The sequence below is a fragment of the Protopterus annectens genome, chromosome 5.part0 (assembly GCF_019279795.1).
Source record: "Protopterus annectens isolate FY-2018-M chromosome 5.part0, PAN1.0, whole genome shotgun sequence".
In the NCBI taxonomy this organism is placed as follows: Eukaryota; Metazoa; Chordata; order Ceratodontiformes; family Protopteridae; genus Protopterus; species Protopterus annectens.
In genome coordinates, this window is record NC_056735.1 from 1842297271 (window position 1) to 1842323274 (window position 26004).

The window sequence follows — 26004 nt, forward strand, 5'->3', positions numbered from 1 at the left end:
GCCAATTATCCCTTGTGAGACTCAAACCCAGCACTTTGTGTTTGTAAGGCAAACACCTTAACCATTAGGCCACCCTCCCAACCGTTTTTTTTCAAAAGCGAAGGTCAGCATTACAGCTCAGTAAACTGTCAGTCTGTGAGTAACTTCTGCACAAATTAAAATGTCTGTCAAATGGCTTTAGATTGGAAGGAAGTTTATTTTTATTTATTTTACTTTATTTTACATTTGTTTACCGGGAAAGTCCAACTGGGCACAAGTCCATTTTCAGCGGAGGCCCGGGGAGAAAAGCTCCAAAAATAACACAAAACAATATAATACAATACATGAGAGAGAGAGACAGCAAATTATGGATGTAGTACTCATACAATATGGCAGAGATTACATTTCATAACAGTGAAAATCATTGAGGTACAGAATAAACTTAAAAACATTTTTTTTTACAGTTATAATTACAGCAAGGCAAATATCAATGAGTTAAGTTTTTAGGAGAAAGCTGTTTGTACATAGCTGAATATAATTTTGCAAATGGAATTTTTAGTTAAACATGCCCCTCTTCTTGGGCAACTAGATTTGAGTAACCAATATTAGATCTTAGCCATCCAGCTGGGAAAGGTTAGTATGTGGATTTTCCATCTAGTTTGATGAAGGCTATGCTACTTACCCAAGGACTACATTTATGGCTATCCATCCAGCCATTGTGTTGCTGAACTACACTGTTTGATAATGAGAAGAGCTTTTTACAGAAGTTGAAGGTTTTTGTGTCAAGAACCTGTCCATAAAAAGTGGCTTGCTTATGTTGCAGTGAAAGCTGTGGTCTTTGTAGTGAGCGTTTTAAGTATAACCAGTATTTCTGAGGTAGAGGAAGTCTCTTAAGGCAGGATCTTTCTTAGCCTGGAAAGCAAGCCAGTGATGAAATTTATAGGGGCCAGTGAGAGACAGAGGAAAGCAAGAAGCTTTTTAGTCTGTTTGGATAACTAAGTGAACTTAGTCCTTTGACCTTTTTTGTCAGAAATGATTGTAGTCTTTCTTTTGGCAGGGTATTTTGCTGAGGCACATGCCAAAAGGGGCATTGCACTCAATAATGGCTCTTGTAAAGGAAGAATACAGGGATATTATGACCGCCTTGTCCCTGGATGAGATACCCTTACTAATGAAGTAGGCCATGTAAAAAGCTTTCCTTACAACAGAGACAACATGGTGGTTAAAAGTCAGGTTTCTGTCAACCTGGGTGCCCAAGTACCATACGACTTATTGCGTGCTTACAGCATTGTTTTTAATGTGATAATTTGTGGGAACATCACTCTCCTCAAAGGGGAAGATGATGCATTTTTTGGCATTTAGCTTGAGGTCATATTTCTGGCACCAGTTATTTGTTTGGGTGAGACCCTCTTGTAGCTTATTCAGAATTGTTTTATTAAGTCAGTAATGTGAATTCTTAGCTTTATTGCAAATTTGTTGGGTTATTTTTGTGGATTATAGTATTGTAGGACTGCTGATGTTGACATTTTACGTAGTTGGAGTGCTGGAATGGTTTTCCCAGTGAGAAATGCTAGTGCTGTAGTGAATATCTGTTTATTTGTAAAAAAAAATATATATATATATATATATATATATATATATATATATATATATATATATTTATATAAATATAGATTAAATATATATATTAACAAAGATGTTAGAGTTAACTGTTAGATTAGAGAATTAGAATTAGAATGAGAATTAGAATTTTAAGGCAAATATTAGGCATTTATTACATTTATTCATTGTTCAAATGCACCTACAGTACAGCCAGGAGGTCGACTGTGGTCTTCCGGAGCAACAAAAGAGTTAACTATATGATATATTTTATATGTGGCCCCAAGACCATTTCTGTTCACTCAATGCGGCCCCAGCAAGCCAAAAGGTTGGACACCCCTGCTCTAGTAAGTATCTGGAAATGTTAACTTTGACTATGAAGTTAAGTATAATAATGGCAGGAGATGCTAACTGTATAATTAAAGGAAATTATACTAGTGCAGTCATCAAGCCTAGAATTTCAGTATCAGCTAAGGCTGTAGTAAACTTTACTGATCTACTTAATCATATAGATATTAATCTCTGAATTAAATTCATTATTTTTACTCATTAATCTTATAGATTTGGTACAAGATCAAGAATTGATAGGGTATATATCTTAAAAGATTTGGTTTCTAAAATAGAAAAGGTAAACTTGATTGCAAATCATTTATCAGATTACAATGCAATTACTGATACAGTAATGATAAATTCAAGAAAAGTGACTTCTTTAATAGTATGCCAGCTTATATAACAAAGTTAAAATATTTTAAAGAATGGTTTCCAAGAGAAATACAGCATTCTTACACTTTAATAATACTGGAGACTTCTCTAATGTGATCCTGTGAGACTTAATGAAAGCATATTTGTATGGCAAAGTCTCATCTTGGTATTACAAAAAGAGAAAGTGGTAGGATAAAGACTTGTTAGAACTGCAAACAAGATAGACTAAATAAAGTTAAAACAGAAAAAGGAGAAAAGGCTTATTATCAGCCAATTAAAAACATGAATGCAAAGTTAATTGGGTCTACATCATATGAGCGAATCACACAAATTGCGAACACTCATAATATCGAACATACCGGACCTCGAAGTGCTTTTTCTGAGATTGCGGTACAGTGAAGAATGGGATATTTGCCCTTTCCTCATTGTAGTGCGATCTTGGAGTTGGAATATATATTTAGAGGGTCTATATCAGAACATCGAAGTTTTAAAACTTCAAATGTTCTAATATCGACCCGTTTTAATCGAACATTAAAAATAGCGAAGCTGCAGAACACCAAATTCTTTCCTAGGGAAAGAATTCAGTTGGCCGGTTCTGTAGCTTCACTATTTTCAGCGCTGTGGTGGAGATTTATGGGTCAGGTTCAGGTAAGTGTGTGATTGTGTGGTTGTTAGGATTAGGGCGTGGGTTAGGTGAGTTAGGGTTAAGGTGCGGGTTAGGTGAGCTAGGGTTAAGGTGTGGGTTAGGTGAATTAGGTTTAGGGGCAGGTTAAGTGAGTTAGGGTTAGTGCACGGGTTAGGTGAGTGTGCGATAGTGATTGACCTTAGTGTTAGGGTTTGGGTTAAGGTAAGTGGATAGATAGTAGTTTAGTGTAGGGTTAGTTGTAGGATTATAAGTGTATGTGTGTGTATTGATGTTTTTTAGGTGTGCTTGTGTTGTGTGCATGTGTTTCGGAATAGTGAATTTTTTCCCCAAGGAAAAAATTCACTGTTCTGAATGTTCAATATTATGTGGTTTATATATTTTAGGTTCAATGAAATAGCATTCGCTATTTTCATCTTTCAATAACATGATATAAACGCTATTTAGTGGGGGGGTAGGCGCAGCCCCCACAATAGGAAGTTTGAGGTCTGGTACGTTCGATATTATGAGCATTCGCAATTTGTGCAATTCACTCATATGATATAGATATAGACCTTAGTTAATTAGTCTAGAAAAAGTCAATTTTTTTCTTTAACTACTAATGGCTTATGTCAGTTAGCTCCTAGATCTAAAATTATAGCAAGAACTAATCATATCAACAGTATATCTATATTTTGTAGTGATAGGAAATATATGAACATGGAAGAATTTGTGGTCTGTTCTAAAAAAAACAATAAGAGAAAATAATGCATAGAATAGTAGTGCATAAATTGAAACAGTAATTGGTTTTCTTTTAAACAGGAATATACTAAAATTGTTAAAGTAATAAGATAAATAGAGAATGGTTTATATAGCATAAATAAAAGAGCAAATTAAAATGCTGAATAAAAGTAAAGATCCAGGTAATAATGACATAATTCCTGAATTAGGTAAATTATTACTTCAAAATGTTTATCTCTATTACAAAAGTATTGACAATATTAAATATACAATACATTTTCCTGTATTAAAACTGGGTAAAGATCCATCTTTATGTCCTTCTTATAGACTTGCATTATTGCTGAACGTTGGTTCCAAAGTTTTTATGTCAGTCTTTGCCAATAGACTAAAAATATAACTACCTGTATTAATAGAAGAAAACCAGACTGGATTTATTTTAAATATTCAAACATAGGATAACATAAAAAATAATTACTTAATTGAGTGCACAATAGCAATACACAAAACTATAATTAACCTGAATTTAGACAAAGCCTTCAATTCAGGAAACTTGTCATATTTAATAAAGTATTAGATATATATACATATTTCCAAGAAATTCTATATCTCTTGTTAATAATCTTTATCAAAATTCACTCTCATATGTTAAACTATAATCTTTTTTTTCTTGAGTCAATAAAGATAAGCAGGGATGTGGAATAAAGTTGTCCTTTGTCTCATTTATTATATACTTTGGGTTATCAGCTTCTAATCAATTATATAAAACTTAACAAACATATGGTAGGATTTAAAATAAATGATCAATATATTTCTAAAATTCTGTTATTTGTTGACATGTTGTTAACAATATGTAATATTGATTCTTTACTAATAAATATAAAAAAATCATTAAACTCATTAAAATATTTGAACTGTTATTAGGTCTAAAGTTCAATTAGAATAAAACTAGCACCTTATTACTTACCAAAGAGTTAAATTATTTGACAGAATCTAATAGTGAATTTAAATGGTATAGTAAAGACATTGAGTATTTAGAGGTTACTCTTACATGCAATTGTAAAGAAATAGCATGAATAAATTATTTATTTATTTTATTTATTTTACATTTGTTGACCGGGAGAGTCCAACTGGATTACAAATCCATTTTCAGTGGAGAGCCAGGGAGAAAATCTCCAAGATAACAATTTATTACAAACATAATGTTAAGGACAGAACTTTGACATACAATATTTCATAGAAGAGACTTTGACATACATATTTCCTAGAAGATAGGATACATTCATTTTCTAGTATATAGTATTAACTTTAGAAGATATTACTACGCATGACATTCCTGTAATAGTTTACCATCAAAGGAAAGGCAGAGAGAAGTAGAATAAGGCTCCATGAGAGCAATTGTTTCTGGATATAGATGAGAAGAATATCAAATTGTTATACAATATGGCTTCTCCTGGCTTTAGTAGATTGTGGAAAGTACAACATTCCTGGGGTAGTTTACAGTAACTCCTAGAGAGTCGGGATGAGCAGTAGATTAACAGTCCTAAGTGGGTACAGTGTTATGAAATGGTTAGCTTGACAGACTTAAGTTAGGTGAAATGTTGTAGTGAGACATTAGCCAGGGGGATACAGGAGCATAGTCAGTTATTCATGAAGTGAGTTTTGACTGGTTTCTTGAACTGGGTTGGGGATTTGTTGTCAGTTATGTGGGCAGGAAGGGAGTTCCAGGTTTTTGCTATATAGTGGCTGTAGACAGATGTACCAGCCTCATTGTTATATTTGGTTACTTTGAGGAGGTTTTGTGTGCTAGACCTTAAGGGCCTGGTGGTTGTATAGGGTTGCAGAAGATTTTGTTGGGCTGGGATTTTATCAGAGTTATGTATTATTTTGTGGGCTAATTATAGCTGATTGAGTTGAAGTAGTAGTGGTAGTTCTAGCCAATTGAGTTTTTTAGGCAGTTACAGTGATGCGTTCTGATGGGAGAGGTTGTAGCAAATTTGGCTATTTTATTATAAGAACTATCAAGTTTGTTTAGGTCAGATTTGCAGAGATTTGTAAGCATGGGGGAGGCATACAGTAAGGTGGATAATAGGTGAGTCCTGGCTATTGTAGTTTTGGAGTGGTCAGTGAGGAATTTTTTATTGAGATAGAGTAGACCAAGTTTCTTATGTGCTTTTTTATGGTTATAGAAATATGTAAGCCAAATCTAAGGTAATTATCTATTTGAACCCCTAGCAGCTTGGTATGATTTGTGGGGGTGATTGTGGTATTGTTAAAGGAGGAGATGATGAAAGTATCAGTGGGAGGTGTGGATCTATGGGAACTAAAGAGTACTAGTTTTGTTTTACTTGGGTTCAAAATGAGGCTTTGTTTTGTGATCCAAGTTTCTGCTAGGGAAAAGCATTCTTGTGTTAGGGAGTGAAGGATGTCAATTGATTTGGCTGCACATATTATGGTGGTATCATCTGCATATTGCACTATTGAGGCTTTGGGAATACTGGTTGGGAGCTGATTGGTGAAGAGGGTAAAAAGAAGTGGCCCTAGGATGGAGCCTTGGGGTATCCCTAGGGAGACTGGTAGGGAGGGGGAGAGTTGGTTTTGCCACATAACAGCTTGTTTCCTTCCCTCTAGGTAGTTTTTGAACCAGGAGATGGCAGGGGTAGTAAGGTGTAGAGTTGTTAGTGAATGAAGGAGTTTATTGTGGTTAACCATATCAAATGCTTTGGATAAGTCTAGGACTGTGGCGGATACAAGGAGTCTGTTGTTTCTGTGATTATTGATAATGTTGGTGAATTCTGTAAGTGCGGTGGTGGTGCTATGGAAGTGTCTAAAGCCATGTTGTTGTGTTGCTAGTAGGTTATTTTCTAGGAGGTATTGCATTAGTTGCTTGTGTATTACCCTCTCTAAAATTTTAGATAATGGGGGTAGTATGGCTATAGGGTGGTAGTTATTGAGTTCCAAGGAGGTGCCCCCTTTATGTAGTGGGATGATATGTGATATTTTCTATAGCTGTGGTACTGTACACTCGGAGATGGATCCGTTAATTAGGATGGAGACAGGATATGCTATGGCTTCTGCGGCTAGATGGAGGTATTCAGCGGGTAATTTATCGGTGACTAGAGAAGTTCGTTTGAGCTTAAGGAGTAGTTTTGTAATGGATTTGGTTGGTTCTGGGTGGAAGCTGAACTTGGGGCAGTTGTTGTGAGTGGGGGGTGCATTTGCAGGGATGGGCATGTAGTCATAGGGCTGGTTCTTTGCAAGGGCTTGGATAATTTCTGTAAAGCATTTATTAAATTGTGCGGGGATATCTTCTTGGTTGTTATTTATTTTTGGGGTTGGGGTTGGGGTATTTTAGACAATATTAAAACAATAATGAATAAATGGACCAAGTTACCAGTTTCTATGTAGTCATATCTTGACATCGACAAAGCATTTAATACCATACTTCACTGTAATCTGAATAACAAGCTAAATATGCTCTAAATCAAACCTTAAGTAGTTAGGTAAATAGAAAATTGTCTGAGGGGCATAAGCTACACAATAAAGTTGGCAAGTGTATCCTCAAGGAGCATGAAGGTAACAGTGGAGTCGCTCAGGGATCTGTACTAAGACTCTACTATTCAGCATATACTTCTCTGTTCACAAAATCAGAAATTGGGGTCTCTGGTTAACTAGGTTTATGGATAATTGCAAACTGGGAGACATCCTCAGATTCCCTTCTAACATACAGAAACTACAACTTGAACTTACACAGATTAATAGCTGGTGTACAGAACTGGGATGAAACTGAATGCTAAAAGGTCCAATATCATTGCATTTAATAAACAGTTCTTCAACCCAGCTGATAGTATAGATGGCACTCAGAACAAAATGTAGATGTTATAAGTGACCTTGGAACATAGGTAGATAATTCCCTTTCCTTTGATCATTGTGTTGCAACAATAGTTAGGAAATTGATCTATCTGGCACATATGATTGCAAAGGTTATCTCCTCTAAATCCAAAGAGGTTATTACCTCTCTATATTTTGTACTGATCAGGTCCATCATTGAATACAATGCCCCCTTTGGGTTTATCTTGCTAGACATATTAGTCAGTTAGGGAAATCACAGAGGTTTCTAGCAAAAAAAAAAAAAAATATGGACCTAAAAGACCTGAGCTACTAGGAGAAGCTGGAGGCTCTGTCCTTGTATTCACTGTGCTATAGACTCCTTAGTGGGTGATCTGTGCCTTGCTTTCTGGGCCATTAGGGATCTGGCAGTTCAAAACCCCTTATATCTCCACAAATCAAGAAGTCTGGTGAACACTAGGACCAGAGATCTAAACCTGCTTCAGCAAATAAAGACATCATGGTGGATAGACAGGTTTGTCTTGCAATGACTATCCATTTTATGGAAGAGACTTCCACTCCAGATCAAGCCATGTGACACACTATCTTCCTTTAAAATGAATTAGACAACTGGATGGGTATTTACATATTCACCCCTGACATGACTGTCCAATTGGTTCTTGAAAATGTCATATCTAGTCTATGGGTGGGTACTGGCAAGGCTTAAATGGTCAAATGACTCAGTTTCCTTGTAGTTCCTGTGATTCCATAAAAGATTGGTTGATTTTAATCAAAATGGTTATTTTACCCAAAATGTTATACATTATATAGACTAGTTATTTAATTCCTTTTAAACAACACATGAAACAATTTAATGACATTTGTCTGAAGTTCTTATAAAGAATTCAAAAGTATTTCAACCAATAATAAAACACTTATCATTAAAAACATTCACTCAGGTTAATATTAGCTTACATCATTTAGGTAAATCCCTAGACTTCAAGACAGACCTTAAAGAGACCCTGCCATTCAAATCTAGTAACTTATCTACTTGGAGCTTAATAATTCAATGTAGCTCCCTCTTTCCTGTATGATTTCTAAAGTTCCCCAAACATACATCCTGTCTAACAGTTTCAATAACCATACAAGTTTTGAATGGCTTTACATTACTTGTGTTATATCTTTATCTACTATGATCTGAAGAAGCACCTTTAGGTGAGAAACTCTTTGTTTTTGTGTTTCATTCCCTGTGTCAGGTTTCTGTGCCAATACTTTTTTACACTTTAGATTTGGTTTTGAACTTCGGTGCTGTTAATTCCTTGATGGGATTTTTGTTTCTATAGCAAATACATATATGTATATGTATATATTGTTTTGTTTAAAATGGCCACAAACCATTGGAAAAATTGGTTATGTCTTCATTTTCTGAATTTATAAATACCATAATTTTTGTGTGTCATAAAGAAATGTTTACTATTAAGATGAAGCAAACATAATTAATGGAGAATAGAATTGCTGTATAAAATTGAACTCATAATAAAGAAATATTAATGTATGTTCTATTATCATTTTCTACTGATTGGTTGTTTAATGAATTTTAATAATGTATATATTAAGAACTGATGTAGACATCTGCATAAGTATTTGTTATGCATTTTAGTATGTAAATGTGTTTGCTCCTGTATATAAAATTTCAATAAAATATTAGGAAAAAAAATAAAGTTTTGCTTATTAATTCAGGTTGCCAAGAGGTTTTCTATGATATTTCTTGTACTTTTAACAGACTCTTGAGGCTTGATTTTTCTCTGCAAATTGATAGGGCAGACCTGAGGTGCATGGGACAGTATTTTGTTGAACTTGATACATTAATGCTATTACTTAACCCTTTGTCTTACACTTGCATGCTCTCCTTCATTTCCTACATTATTTTTTTCTATCCTTCCATCTGAACTCTTCATCTTCTGTATTTTTCTTCTTTCCTTGGATTTTTCACACTTCATCCCTATTTTGTAGCTTCCTCCTTTTCTTAACCACAGTATTACCCTTCCATTTTCCTTTCTCATCTTTCTGATAATGATCATTTGTGTTTCCACTACACAGCCAATTAACTACTCAAATTATACCCCATCCCCTATGCGAATGTGTGTAATATAAATTTTCAACATCTACTGCACATGCATAGTATTTAGGAGGCATGTCTAGAAAAAAACATGTTTTAAATGCATTAGCAGTCTCAGCACCCACATTAGTTAACTGTATGATCTCAAGAATCTTTGAACAGTTATCTACATATATTAATTGCAAACAATTGTGAAATTGAAGCAGCAACTTTACTCCATGGTTTTCACATCATTGATTAAGGAATTATCTTTCTTTGGATTGTTGTTATTATTTACATAATCAAATAAACAATCTCAAAATGAACCAACTCTGTAGCAACTTTATTCTATGGTTTTCTTGATGCTAAGGAATCATCTTTCTTGGATTGCTGTTATGGTATGCATTGCAAACTAAGCAATGTGAAACCTCTTGTTCAATTTGTTTTGACAAGCTCAGCCAGTATAACATACTGCAAGTTCCTTCTTTTTACTCCAGAGCTCCCAGATGTGACTTGTACATTTCCTGCTATAGCTAATTAGGCATACTTTTTCCTTTGCTTCATACGACAACTTATTATACACCTTATTTCTTCTTTAAATGAAAAGTAAGGTTGCATATCTTTTGTTAAAGCAGACTTCAGTTCTGTGAAACCTTCCATTGTATTTTCTTGAAGCATTTTCATTCCAGGTTTTCTAGATCATTCTCAGTATACTACTAAAACACCTTAAACATCTTTTAAGTAGGGTTACCACCTGTCCCACTTTGCGAGGGACAGTCCCTCTTTGGGCGGTTGTGTCCTGACCAAAAATATTAAAAATGGCAAATGTCCTGAGATTGTAGGACATAATTATGTCCCATATGTAATGTAATAGTTGCATAAAATAGTTATTTCTGTATCTAAAATACCTACATGTTACAAGAAACAGGATAAGCAACTAAACTGCTACAAGAATAAGCTTATATTTAGGCAAAAAAGAAAAGGTCTATCCTTTGTACTGACCGTGGGTTTGTGTCGGCCTGTAAAATCTGATGTGTGTCCCAAAAATGTCCCACTATGGCCATTTGAAAAGGTGGCAACGCTATTTTTAAGGCACAGACATGGAATTATGCTGTATAATATTGGTTCCTGTCTAAGCAAATTCTTGTGCTGCTCTGATAGATGCAAGTGACTCAGCAACTGCATTTCTCTTCCAGGTTTATACTGCACAGGTAAGTTCTATTTCTGTGGTATCAGCAACATTATGCAAAGGTCACTTTGTGAAAGTTTTTGATGTTTCCATAAACACAGCTTTCCTATAGTTAAAATTTATAGAATTTGTCACATACATATAATATGACTAGCAGCATTTTATCTGAGTAGGCATATATTTTTTGGCATTTGACAATGTCTTTGGACCCAATAAACAACTTGTCTGCCTTCTTACAGAAGTGCTGCATCAATAGCATTCTGGCTAGCATCAACTTATAGTGTGACTGACTTGTTCACACAAAAATAATGTGGACACTTCAGTTACTCACTGCCTAAGCATTTCAGAACTCTTCTTTTGCTATGTAGTCCTTAAAATTTTACATCATGCTCAGTTTTCTTAAAGACAAATTCATAAACAGTATGTCTGGAATGAAATTTAAATGACATTGTTTTAAGAAATCTCATGAAGTTTATATACCTTCTGTTGGAGGCATTTGCCCTCTGGCCCTTATTTTCTCATTTTCTGTTTCCATCTATTCAAATATTAAGGCAAATTAGGCAAGTTTCTGTATATCAGATGTTATGCCTATTTTTATTTAGCTAAAGTTGTGTGTCAGGCGCTTCAATGACTCAGTTTTGCAACATTTTTATACATTAAAAAAACTCTCCCACTCCAGAATTGTCATCTTGCTGATATAAAAAACAGGGTTAAAAATAAAAAATAGTTGAAGAAATTACACTTATAATTTAAAAAAATTAAAAAAAAAAAGTTTATTTAAAAAATAAAAATGTTATCAAAAACAGAAAGAAAGAAAAAGATTTTAAAAGCAGTTGTTATATATTTTTCAATTTTTATATAAGTGCTGTTTCTTCAGCTATTTTTGTCATTTTTGCATCATTCTTTTGTCTGCTCTGACTCCATACTAGTATGACATCAGTAATATTATCATTACCTTCAAACAGTCTTGTTATTTCTACAACAGCTCTATAATTCTTCATGTGTTGACAAAACACTAAATGGAAGTCTTAGATAATTGTAAATTTTTATACATGAATAAAAAGGAAGCAGTATGGAACTTTCCTTTTCAAGCCTTTTTCCACAGTACTTTTAAATGTCAGCACTGTTCCATATGTAGACATATTGCTGAAAGCCATATTTTGAGGTCTTTGGGGACAATAAATCATGTCCATTACCAGGTTATTTCACATGTGATTCCACATTTGTGGTATATTTCGCTAAATGTTCGTCATGCCATGCATTTTATATAGGAAAAATGAGCAGGCAGTTAAGGAAGGGGATGTAAAAGCAATTTTATGGCATCAAGGTTAAAAATCTTGATAACACATTGGCCAAGCATGCATATGCATGTGGGAATTTCAAAAAGAAATTACTTTACTGTGATTGATTATGCAAACAGTGAATTTAATGGTGATAAGGAAGGGGAATTAAATTTTAGAGAGTTTAAATGGCAGTTAGAGTTCAATGCTTACAATAAACCAGGTTTGAATAGTAACATAAATTATAAGGTTGTCCTTCAGAGAAGATTCTATTATGCCAAGTGTAAGTAACACTTTTTAATAGCTGGTATATTTTAAGTCATGTTTGAAGTATGTATTGCATTTAAATATTATGTATTCTTGTTTGTTTCAACCAGGTTTTTTGTTTGAACTAGTTTTCTTTAAAGATTTACTTGTTCTATTAACTTAATTAGTAGAGTGTTTTTATTGGTTTAGCAATCTGTGGCTTTTCAATTTAAACTTGGGTGTTTGAATGAATTTTTATTCTGAAGATACCCTAAGGTCAAAAGTGCAAAATTGTGTCTAGTCTTTACTGTGTGTCCATTTTTTGTTTTTATTTAGTGGTTGTTTATTTCTAAATCTGATAATCATCTCATAAAAGTATAGCCTTACATGGATATGTAAGACTGCCATGGTAAGCAGACTGTTATACTCATCAAAATGAGTTGACTACAATGAATGGTCTGTAGCCATATTAAGTTTTTACCACAAAGGAAGTAATGAAATTACTCTTAAAATAAAATATGGTGCTTCTCTTTCAGTTTATGTATGTTTTTATCTTTGCCGAGAAGAGAGTCCTAGAAGCAATAAATAATCAACCTCTCTTCATGTGAAGGCACAGCATGTTTGAATACTACATGAAGAGGCATCACTAGACAATATAAGTAAAAAGCCTTGCAGTAACACTATGAATGAATTATTTTGCTTTTCATAACATTCTGTCACCAAAATTTGACCCAGCATTGACAAACTTTCTGCAGTAAACATTTTAAGTTTAACTGTTTTGGCTTGTAATGACCTTTGGAAACATTGCCTGAGACATTTCTCATACATTATCAGTACTCCAATCACTGTACCAACCTCCATTATGAATTATTTGATCTTTCATCAGGAAAGTCTATATTAATATTTAGTTTCCTTTTTTATAATGAAAACACTGTCAATTCTGTTTACTTTTTAGAAATATATTTTGCCGAATTATCATGAAAACTTTTAATTTTATTCTTTAGTTAGGGATGAATCTCTACTATTTTATATATCTCAACTTCTCACAGTTTATGCCATTCTGTTTTTTTTATTTTAGTAATTTAGACAGTTTTAGATATGTATATATTTTTAATTTTAGTCATTTAGACAGTTTTATATTATTGCAGCTGTAACAACTTCCCACTTATTCTGAATTTTGATTTTATGTATCGTACTAATAATCAGATCATACTTCTTTAACCCCTGCATTTTGTCAGCCATTTTCAGATAAAGTTGAGTTTGAATGCTCTTGGAAATATTAAAGCAATGAATTTGATTCAGATGAAAACTTTCTTACTGCTTCATGTAAATATGAAGCAAAATTTCAGTTCACCACATTCTGCTTCAGCTAGCAGCATACTGCATTACAGATTCACTGGTCTTCTGGTAGCAATTATTAACACAAAGTAAATGCTTTAGCTTCAGAATACCCCTTTAACATGTTAACAACTTGATTTTGTCTTTTATCTTTAAGTTTCAGTGGCTGAATCAAGTTGAAAAATAGTCCATATGTGAAAGCACCTCATACCACTGAGTAATTCCACCTTGTTCCTGTCTACAGGAATGATGTTTGCAATGAAAAACATTTAATTCACTAACTATATGCTAACCATATCTCCACTGATGGCTTAAAATGATAATTTCTTCCCAAATGGGTCATATATTGATTATTATTTTATATATAAAAACATATACATAAGCATTTTATCCATCATATTCATATGTGTGTATATATATATATATATATATATATATATATATATATATATATATATATATATATATATATATATATGGGTCCCCTTCACATGGTCGACTTTTCAGAAAGTCGACTTTCATATGGCTGAGACCATATGATCGACTTTCAAAAAGTCGATCATGGGGAACTGCTAACTCTGAACAGTGCGGAATGGGAAATTTCCCTCTTCTGCACTGTAGTGCGATCTTGGAGTTGGTATATTTAAGTTATGGGGTGTGTGGGGGCAGAGCCCCCCACAGGGGTTCCATGGGGGCTTGGCCCCCCTGCTAACAGTTGAAAGGTAAGTGTTTGTTGTGTGTTTTCTGTTTATTTTACATGGTTGGCTTTGCAAAAGTTGATCATATGGTCTCGGCCATATGAAAGTTGACTTTCTGAAAAGTTGACCATGTAAAGTAGATCTATATATATATATATATATATATATATATATATATATGTATACAGATATAGATAGATAGATATAGATATATGATATTCATAATGATGAAATTGTTCATTTTAAAGACATGCGTCTGGTGAGTTTCTCTCCGGGCCTCCGCTGAAAACTGGCTTCATTCCAAGTCGGACTTTCCCTGTAAATAAATGTTAAATAAATAATAAATAATAAATATTCAAAAAGGTAAATTCAGCATTCACATGCACTAAGTCATGCAAGGAACTTATATTGAAATCATCAGTTTAACATACATTAAATGACTGAAGCCACATAAGAATGCATATTAAAAATTTCCTTCTGTACTGCTAAATTTCTAATTAAACAAATATCTTTTTTAACAGCAGTGCTTACTTGCCCCATTTCATACTATTCTTTAGTCACATATCTCTTTCAAAAAGGAAACCCCATGCCCATCTTACCAATAAACTAGTATTTATACTGTTATCAGAAGATAACCAAAATATTAAGTGTTTCTCTCATCTATCCAAATGCTCCTAGTCTTGTAACTTAAGCTGCATAACACATTATTAAAACTTCTGATAAGTACATGTAATTAAAATATGCATGATAATACTGCTTATTAACTAACTGCTTTTTTAAATTTTGTTTCTCTCCATTGTCTTCCAGTGATCAGTTGTCCCTTCTTCAGGAGCTGCCATACAAGTAGCCATTGGGTGGTGCTTAGTTCCCTAATCTTGCCCACTGGTTGTTGATGCAAACACCTTTGTCACTGCCAGAGATTCTATATCCTTCTATGGCATACAAATGCCAGCAAGGCCTACCATCACCAGCTTGGAATGTCAAACATATTTCCAAAGATTTTGCAGCCACTGTTGTCATGTAATCCTTCATTTGCGTGGGAGCAATTATGGCTGACAGGGACCACCATTTCACTTCCCACAGGACTGGTGAGCCAAAATAAGCCATGCACATCCATCCTCCTTTGCCCAGCTCTTCCAAACCTCAAGCTAATGGTCAAACTCAGGTCATTTGGGTTGCAGTCAGGGCTTCATCTTTCTATGCCCCACAGCTGGCCTATTAAACTAAATTGACAACTCATTGCATTTATTATAATACATGCGACTTATTGCATTTATTATAACCGCTTAGCAAACATCATAGCAACTTGCATACAGCTGACAGCACATCTTTACTTGAAAATGAAGCATGTTAATAATCCAAAAGTAGCATACATATGTTAAAATAACATTATTATATTTATTTATTTAAATCTAAATAAATAAATTAAGCATGTTAATAATCTGAAAGTAGCATACACATGTTAAAATAAAAAATGCAGTCTCATATTTATCAATCCTGCATTTGCAAACTCTCATCTGAAAATACCTTATAATATTGCATGGTAAACTGTAAAGTCTTGTTGATCCATTCTAGTTATCTTAATGGCTTTACAAACTTCAATGCAGCTTAGTCAAAATGAATAAATATGCCTATGTATTGAAACTAAGCAATCTGAGAATCAGCTTTCTACTCACATCATTGCTGTCATGAATAAAAAAAAATACATCCTTCAAATGAGTTGTAATAATACTTTTATCATTGTGATCATAATTACTCAATACAAACATCAGAGCCTATTACCATTCAAAATTTAAAAATTAAGGTCTAATAAGGATACAAACCTTTTCAGCAAAAGATATACCTTCCTATGGGAGCTATATATCAAATCAATGTCTTTGTCTAAAATAGACTCCACAGGAGTTAGATATAACAGCATATGAAATCTTACTCCATGGGTCTCCACCCCAAACATTTACACATCGTAAACCAAAATCTGCTCACTATCACATATTTCATAATAACAGGTATATCAGGTCATCTATTAAAGCTGCTTCAAAAATTCATCCTCATAGATGCTAATAGTTAATACCTTACAATACATAACTGAACATGATCTTGTGCACTTCCTTCCTATAAAGTTAACTATTTCATTCCCATCTAGGATTACTTTAAACCATTCAATTAGGTTAGGAAATGAATCCCCAAATATTAGTACCTTCCAGGACAATTACCCGGGGGGGGGGGGGTCTCCAGTAAGATAATATCAGTAAACCTCAAACAACTTTCAGCTTCAGTTTGATAGAAAATAAGCTTTTATAGGTTACAGTGAAATTAAGTGTGAAGTAATACAATTGGCTTCCCCACTGAATATTTGAAAAATATATCTCATTTTCTAAAAGCACCTTATTTTGTTTGGTATGTCAAAGTCAGCCATAACATATTTTTAGCATTTCAGATACTGTACCTGTGATAAGTCTCCTTTCATGACCAGGGGAAAAAACACTAAAATCACATTATAATACTTTCCACTTCATTTTTCCATCAAGTTAATAGGCCACCATCCACCATGATTAGGCACGCACACTAAAATTTAAGAATACTCCTATTAACTATTTCATACAAACCTGGACATTAAACTTACCATAAGAAGTATTGCCATTTGTCCACTTACTATGTAACTAGCAATGCCTCTGTCAGTACTATTAGGAAATGTCAGACCAACATATGGTCAACAGATTAACCCCTTAAATTATAAATGATATAAACCCTAGTAGGTACCTTGTCCTACACTAAATATATTCATTTACTACTAACATGCTGTCCTTTTATAAATGTTATCAGCTTCCAATTGTTCTTAGTCTCTCAATCTCCAATTACATGTCACAAGCAACTACTAGTAATGAAACATAATAACTATGTTGTGTAAAGTAGTATTTTAAGATTGCTAAATATCATTTAAAATTGTTTGCAATATTGTCTAGCAAATAGGCAAACCACCAGTATTTCTAGCTAGTAAAAGCAAGTAACGTATCTGTTTAGTTCCTAAAGAGCACACGGCACTGAGTTTAGGGATACAGTTCAAACTTTTCTTCATAATCTTGGAGACCGTCAGAGTAATCATTGTCTTTCTCAGGGTCATGCCAAGTTAAGACAATTGCTGCTTCTCTTCTCTTTATCTGGAGCACTAAAATCTGCATCATCTGTTTTTAAATCAGATATCATGAAACTCTGCACATTGCCAGTCTTCCATCAAAAGGAAAACCACACAAGAACGTAAAATATTGATAGCTGGATAAATCATTTTAAACTCTAGTCCCTTCAGTTTGCAAGCAAACATGACCCTTGTAAATTATGCTTGCCCTTTGGCTACCGATTGTGAATAATCACTGACATTTATAACCAGCATAACAAACCTTGACAGGCTGCTACACGAGATAAAACTGGTTTGTTACTGTACCAAGATGGAATCTCATCACAATGCTCTGAGGATGCCTGGCTACTCTTTTCAACAACAATGATAGAACCCTATAAACTCTGTTAAAATTAATACAGTTCAATGCATAACAAGAATATTCATGCAATACAGCCCAATCCTTCTTCTCGTTGCAAAATTCCAATTAATTACAAATGCTTTCTCTTTAACATATCTTCTAGTACTGCCATATTGAAAGCAAACTGCTTCACTTCAGACTTGTAAGCTTTCTCTTTAAATGTCACATTTTTTGCTGTACTGACAAACTGACATTTGCTTGATCATACATCAAAATATCCTCATTAACTTCAGGTGTCTTCATTATTACCTAAACATCTCTACAAATCATTTTTTTTGCATAATTCCTATAATATAGCCTCCACCATTACCTGTATTGTTGCTGCTGATGCTGCTAAAGCCTTTATATCAATATCAAGTCCTTCCTATCCATCCATATTTCCCATTGGTCTTGGTACCACAGCCATGTAGCAGATGTTTAAGGTCAGTTTTACATTTACAAACACCATATTAAACTGTACAAATAATTAAATGGAATTAGTTTACTTCTCATTGCATTTTAATCTAGTTTACTCTCACTCTGCAAAAATATTACTTTGATCATTAGTTTACCATCTTCTGACTTGTTACTGAGGAAGATGCCATATTACAGAAAGCACATTAATATGTCTCCCTGAACCATATAGTCTTAAAAACATTCCTGCCACCATTGTGGGTGCACTGCATGTGTTTGTCTCACATATAGAGGCATAAATCTAGGTTGTATCAGTGCCTGTAATTAAATGTATCTATGGTTATTGTTATGGACATCGTTCACTTGTATTATAGTCTGAGTTTTAGCAAAGGTGAGGAGATAAGTGACTTTTTTCTCTATATTGCTCAACATAAGAGGAATAGCAGAATACTGTGGAAACCAGCAAGCATGACTGACTGGTGTACAATTACACATATTTTGACTTGGTGGGTTTAGCAGCCAGGGTCAGCTGCTCCCCTTTGAAACTAATTTCCTGCAGTGCTTCATTGTCTATGATCCCAGAGCCATAAATAAGATTTCCTTCTAAAGATCAGTTAATTGGTTGGCAAATGAGGTACAAAAGGGTCTTTGGAAACAGAGGGATGGAAGAGGAAATGCAGAGGAAAAAACTGCTTGAAAAATAAAATACTGAAATAATTCTTGACATCTGTCAACTGTTAATGTCTTTTGTCAGGAGGTGGCGTGAATACAAAACTGGATTTGGATTATTTGAAACCAAGGATGATGAATACTGGCTGGGAAATGATCGCATCCATGCCCTTGCAACCAATGGTGAGTACAGTTTCTTGTTTTCGTTTTTAATAACAATAAAAATTGGCACATCACAATCCTCAGCTCTGTTTGGTTAGGCTCTTTCTCGAAATGTTATGAAACTGTTAATATATTCATTGTATCAAACCTACACTGCATTATACTTTACTAGTTACCTTTACTAACCTGAAACTTTCCCTACAATTTATATCATACTGTTTTTGGGTCTGCCAGAGAAACTAGAAGTAAACATTTAAGAAGTAGACACAGTCAGGTTAATCACCAGTTCTAGCTAATTTAAGCAAGACCACACTGTATTGAATCACTTTACAATAAATGTTGGAACACAGCTTTATTATGAATTTAATTTGCAGAAGGTTTTCAGGATTGGAATACACCCTATGTCTTCCTCGGTTGGGAGGGTGGTCTAATGGTTAAGGTGTTTGCCTTATAAACACAAGGTGCAGGGTTGCAGGGAAGGGAGGATAGGCTGGCTGAGCTATGGCTCGCAAGGGCAGTTAGCCTAGTACTAACCTATGAACCTATGAACCTAAGCAGAGAAAATAATTAAAGTATACTCGTGTCTAGTGTGTATTTTTTACCTTTTCATCTGGCATCCCTTTTTAGGGATGGAATAAAAGAAGTAACTCATTTACAGGAGTATTTCTTTCAGCCAGTCACACAATCAGAATTGACATCTGCAGTACACGATGGACTGTCTCAGCAATGCATTGCTGGTCTTACTGCATTGTCATTGTCATTGCAGGCGGAAAGGCAAAGGTGGCACTGTTCCCTTTTCTAGTTTCCCATGCCATTGATTGTGCTACCACAATATAAGGCTACCTTCTCCCACCAACAATGTTCATGGGTATACAGGAGTGAACCTGTAATGCACAAATTGGCTGAGGTAAGAAAAAATGATCACATAATGGGCAATACATGTGGTGCTGGAATTTGTTGTATCTTGCTCTAATGTGTGGCATTCACTTAGTTTGAGGCGGTGTTGGGGACAGCAGGATGCATTTAAGCACACTGTAATCTTTTGGTGGAGAAACTGATAAAATAACATCACATCACAATTGCATAATATTGTGTCCTTTACAAGAAAGTCTACTGAGTTTTGAACTAAGTTTGGGGCAAATTTGTGGGATGCCTCTCAGTTGCTGATTAGGCTAAAACATTTCCCAGACAAGGAAAATCCCAGTTTTTGAAGAGGTAAAAAAGGAGGACATTCTCAATGTGTTTTAGGTATGGATGCTGGTGAAAAGTAGGCACAAAATAAGAGAAGCTCTTCTGAAGGAGGAAATGTAGACTTTGGTTCAACAGTTATGAAGTCTATGCAAATTTTGATCTGGAAATACTAAAATACTTTGATCCCATACTGATTTAATGTAAAAAAAATTCATCCACTGAATTTAAAGTACTACATGTCATGAAACTGCACATAATGAAATTAAAGTAGTTCAGAGATGTGGATGTGAAAATGAATCTTCATCAAAGTTCTACCCATAAAGGAAAAAAAGTAAGAGAAAATGAGCATATAAGGACGGAGATAATCTCCCCCAAAGCATTCTCCCACTAATGGATTATTGCTTAAATATATAGATTATTGTGATTCTTGCAGGGATCCATAACTTCACCATCCTCACCCATGACTGTGCTGCAAAACATAAGTCAAGCCATATTATAAAATTCGCTGATGATACCACAGTCATGGGCCTCATTAGTGGTGGGGATGAGCATAACTACAGGGATAAGGTGAGCACTTTGATTGCCTGGTGTGACAGGAACAATCTGGTCCCAAATGCTAATAAGACCAAAGAAATGATTATGGACTTCAGAAGAAAAGCAACAGTTCACCAACCACTCACTAGCAAAGGGGAGGTAAAAGAGAAAGTCAAAACAACCATGTTCCTGGGCCTTCACATCTCTGATGACTGCTCCTGGGCTGCTAACACCAACCATATAGTCAAGAAGACTCAACAGAGGCTTCATCTCCTGAGAAAGCTCAAAAAGGACAGGCTCCCACTGTCTGCTCTTACAGGAGAGCTATTGAGAGCATCCTCACTAGCAACTTCATAGCATGGTTCATCAACTGCACAATTGCTGAGAAGCAGAAACTACAGAGGGTGGTGAGGGTGGCTGAGAAAATCTTGGGCACAAACCTCTCTTCTAGTCAGGATCTTTTTTTTACAAGAGCAAGAAAGATAACATAAAAAATACTTGCTGATTCGACCCATCCAGCCCACAACTGGTTCGAAAAAACTTGTGTCTGGAAAGAGGCACCACAGCTTCCACTGTAGGACTACCAGATTCAGGAACAGTTTGTATCCTACAGCTGTGAGGCTTATTAATACGGACACCAACCATAATACCTGATACATTGAAGCCTCTTTTTTTCATTTAATCCTGCTGCTCTGAGCAATTACTGCCATCATTATTATTATGCAATATGATGGCTATACTGAGTCACATCTAAGGTTAACAAGTGCAATATGGTAACCGAACAGCTGCTATTCACTAGTCTCTGTTTATTCTCTATCTTAACAGTGTAGGGGTTTGGTGGTGGGAATTTATTATTTATCACTGGATAATGGGTATTGAATGTGTTTATGTAATGTGAGCTACCTCTTGCATGTCATATGTGTTTTTTTCTTTCTTATGTTATTCTTTCATACCTCTGTATCTGCGTTATTTGCACTACATTTCTCTCGTGAGATGACATTTGTAATTTCATTTAGGCAGCACTTGTGTGGTCCTAAATGACAATAAAGTTTCTTTGAATCTTTGAATCATTTTATGGTACTGGAGTATTTCCCAGTGTGTAATGTTTGGTACATACTCAAATAAAAAGAATTCAACTCAGTTTGACCTGCTGACTGAGGTACTTCAAAAGTAAAAGACAGACTACATCAGGCCTTGCAATGGCAAAATATTATGAGAAAATCTCAGACACTAGGCCTGCATTCTGTTTTGCCATTGCGTAAGTTGAGTGCTTGTTTAACAAGCATCTATAGGTTATCGGTTAGATAAGAAAACAGACACATTTGATGGACCAAACTTTCCTCTTTAGCTGTCTGGCTTTTTCCACATTTTACTGCAGAGAAGCGCATTTTTTTTCTCCTTTAACTATGTAAAATGTTTTTTTTTCTTTCATTTGACTGTTTCTTCTCTTTTAAGTTTGCTGTCAAAGAAACTCCTATTTCTGAGCTCAGGCTAGAAAGTATTAAGGAAATAGATGCACCATCCATTCACTCATTGCATTTATACTGTTAATAGTGACAGTGTGCCACTATTTTTAAAGCAATGCCCACCTTTGAGAAAAATCTCTTCAAGACTTCTACTGCCTTATGACCTACATTCTGCCCATAGGACATCTAGATTAAATTCTCCTTTTTGTAGTGTTTATAGGCACTCACCCTTATAACTGAGCTCCCACTGACTGTGGGAGCATTATTCACATTACTGCAGTATAAGAAAGTATTCAACAATCATTTTCTTTCTAGGAAATATTTCAACAGTTGCCTACAGACACCTCTGTACCAATGTATGTCTATACTGAACCTTATTTTCCTTTTCACCTTATCTTTTATACAGTCTGACAGACAGGAATTTTCTTCAGAAAATGGACATACTCTTTGTGAAATGAAGTGGGCAGATTTATAAAAGAACTCATGAAGGACTTTTTTATGAAAAGTGGTAGACTCAGGTGTGCACATTACTCTCTTTAGTTGGTAGTCCCATCTGATACTGTAGTGACATTCAAGGGAGACTGAGACAGGATGGGCAGAATCTAGGAAAGCAAACTAGCAGATCAACTAATTGGGCCTATTCACCATCTCGTATTTATATGAACATATGTTTTGTGTGTGTGTGTGTGTGTGTGTGTGTGTGTGTGTGTGTGTGTGTGTGTGTGTGTGTGTGTGTGTGTTCATCCACATGCATGCACATACACACACACACACACACACACACACACACACACACACACACACACACACACACACACACACACAGACACATACACCCATTAAGGAAGGGAAAGGATTAAAGATTTTGGTGGGGAGTCCCAAGGTCACTGTAGTCAGGCAGAATCCGGACAGGACCTCCAGCTAAACCTACAATGGAAAACTCACAGAGAAGGAGCTGCAGTAGTTTCTTACTGCTTTGCTGTATTGTATGGTATTGTTTAAGCCATTCATGAAGAGCAGTCCTCACAAGGTAAATGCCAATGTCAAGCTGCAGTGTTGTTTAACAGAGGCATGAAGTGTCAAAGGTTATGGTGGTAGAAGATCCACTCTTTGTCTGTCCAAACTAAGTGCCGAAGGTAACAGGCCGAGAGAGGAGGGGGGGGGGTTACTCTGTGTCAGTCCAAACAGGAGAAAAAAACAGGGTAAGTTTAGAAGAAGATGGGGAAAGAAATCCCACTACAAGAAGACCGATGAATATTCTTGACAGAGTTATCACGATTATCTGTTGATTGTTATAAAATATATTTTTGCACTTTAATATTTGCTTAGGAATGGCAATATATAGAAGTTATAATATGTAAAACTTGAAATTTTGTTTAGGTAATTGCCTGCTAAAAATTGAGCTCCAAGACTGGAATGGTGAGAGCAGGTATGCCTTCTATGATGACTTTCAAGTAAAAGATCAAAAGGTAAAAGTAACCTTCACTATTTTTCTTTAAACAAATGTAAGAAAAACATGTTAAAGTTTCCCAAAATAGTGTACTGTTTTGTTGAATCTTTTGGAGCAACCATAGATTGGTGACTGCTGCTGTTGTGGGACTACATTTGAATTCTTCATTTATTTATTTTACGTTTGTTGACTGGGTAGTGTCCGACTGGGCCAATGGAGCCCATTTTCAGCAGAGACCCGGGGAGAAAAGCTCCACACAGAATGTTTTATAAAGGTAACATAGGATAATAAAAACATAAAATTACATACAGATGATAATAGACAATACAAAGCTAATACACATATATATTTAAGGTTGCACATTTGCACTGTTACTATACTTTGGCTCTGTTTCTTGTAGTTTACTTCACTTTATATCTGTTTTCTTTTATATATTTTGTTCTTGTTGGAATTAGAAATGTTATTAAGATGGGAAAGTTATCAAATATTTATTTTTGATTCTCTGACTGCAAAGAGTCTAGGTGACATGTTGGGGAAGCTGAGAAATGGTATTTATTGTATAAATTAAGCTGAACAGGGAAAGGATTTAATCTTTTGTAGCTGCCACTGATCTATGATAGTTACTTTTGTTAGATTACTTTGCAATTATTCATTTAAAATTTGCATACTTGCATTGCTGTTATACTTTTGCTCCATTTATTGCAGTTTGTTTTACCATAAATTTGTTTTATTTTACATCTGTTTTATTTTAAAATTGTTTTTCCCTTGGGGATTTTAAGGTTATCACTTAGGATTTGTTAGTAGATATTAATTTCCATTCTCTGACCACAAACAGATTAGGTCTAGATGATCTGTGGAAGGAGGTGAAACGTAGCATTTGTTATTTAAGGTGAGCAGAGCAGGAAAAGGTTTTGATCTTTTGGTGCTGCCACTAATATGTAGCTGCTGCTGTTGTGAGACTAAAGCACCCACCCTCCCTTTCTGTCCTGTGCTATAAACTCAGTGGCTTTTGAGTGTCCCACACCTACTGTACATATGACTTTGGAAAATCATCCCAGTCTCAGCTAACTTGCTCATACTACTGAGCACTACTGGAAATTCAATCTGGGAAGGCTCTCCCTTTCATATCTTCCCACAGATTAATGCACTCTGCAATACCTAAAGTATTATTCACTTTTATTCCACATTACTTGTAAAATCTCAAGCATTTGTGCAATACTATCAGTCACTCGTAGCCAGCAGAGCACTTTTTATGAATGAATTTGGGATTAATGCTTCTGTTTTACTCCTGATGAGAGAAGGAGCAGAGGGACATTATTTTCTTATCTTCCAAGAGACCACCCTTCACTGGAAAGCTTGAAAATTGTTTCTTAGAAGCCAGCTTGACAGTACTACTACTGTTCTAGTCCTGGTGAGAGAAGGAGGAAAGGGATATTGATTATTGGCTGCCTCTGATTTGGGAATGTATAGGTTTTGCACTGTTTGCAGCTTAACACTTTTGTACTGAGCTGCTGTACATACTATCCAAGGCATCTGCCATTAGAAGGCTACAACAACCTACACAGCCATGCAACATTTGGGACAAGAATGCTGATCACCAAAGAGTTTATCACTGCTTCACAAGAACCAGCTTAGGATTAGTGCTCCTGTTTTACTCCTGGGTAAGAGAAGGAGCTGAGAGACATTGGGCAGGATTCACGAAGGCTTGCACGGAGTCTAAGAGTAGTGTAAGACTCCATGCAGCCTTCGCGATCCAGGAACAGCCCTAAATCCCGTGTAAGAGACCAGCTAAAACGTCTCTTACACGGAGTGGGCGTGGATATGCTAATCACCTCACTTGCAGCCGAAAGGCATGCAAATGAGGTAGATTAGCGATCCAGGAAGCCGAAAGCAGCCCGTGTAAGAGCCGTTTTAGCTGCAGAAATGTACTCAGTTGACAACTGAGTACGTTTCTGCAAAAAACACAATGGAGCCATGTCAGCTCTAAATAAAGGGTGCATATGTGTCAGGCAGCATGCCAATGGCCAAATATGTGGCCATTGGCAAGGTACCCCGATGCAAATATAAGAAATACATTTTTTTTTTTTCGGCGATCGCCAATGTTTAAACGCAGCGCAGCCCCACGCAAATGGGCTGCGCTGTACAAAACATAAAAATGAAGGTTATAAACCCACAACTTGTTCCATAGCAATGCAGTGACTACATGCTAGGAACCTTTCAGCTAGGGTGTTGTGGCTACAGTAATTCATCAGCATTCAGTAATATGTCAGCATTCCTGGTGAGGGTATG

At 35.3% G+C, this 26004-nt stretch overlaps 1 protein-coding gene across 1 annotated transcript in view; it reads left to right on the forward strand.

Moving 5' to 3' along the window:
- The window catches only part of LOC122801930 (fibrinogen-like protein 1), a 354154-nt gene that overhangs the window by 248514 nt on the left and 79636 nt on the right, over positions 1-26004 (forward strand). Inside the window, exons 5-6 of the mRNA XM_044071661.1 lie at positions 18998-19095; positions 23646-23734. Of these exons, the coding sequence (XP_043927596.1) occupies positions 18998-19095; positions 23646-23734 (187 nt within the window). The remainder of the gene's footprint in view (positions 1-18997; positions 19096-23645; positions 23735-26004) is intronic.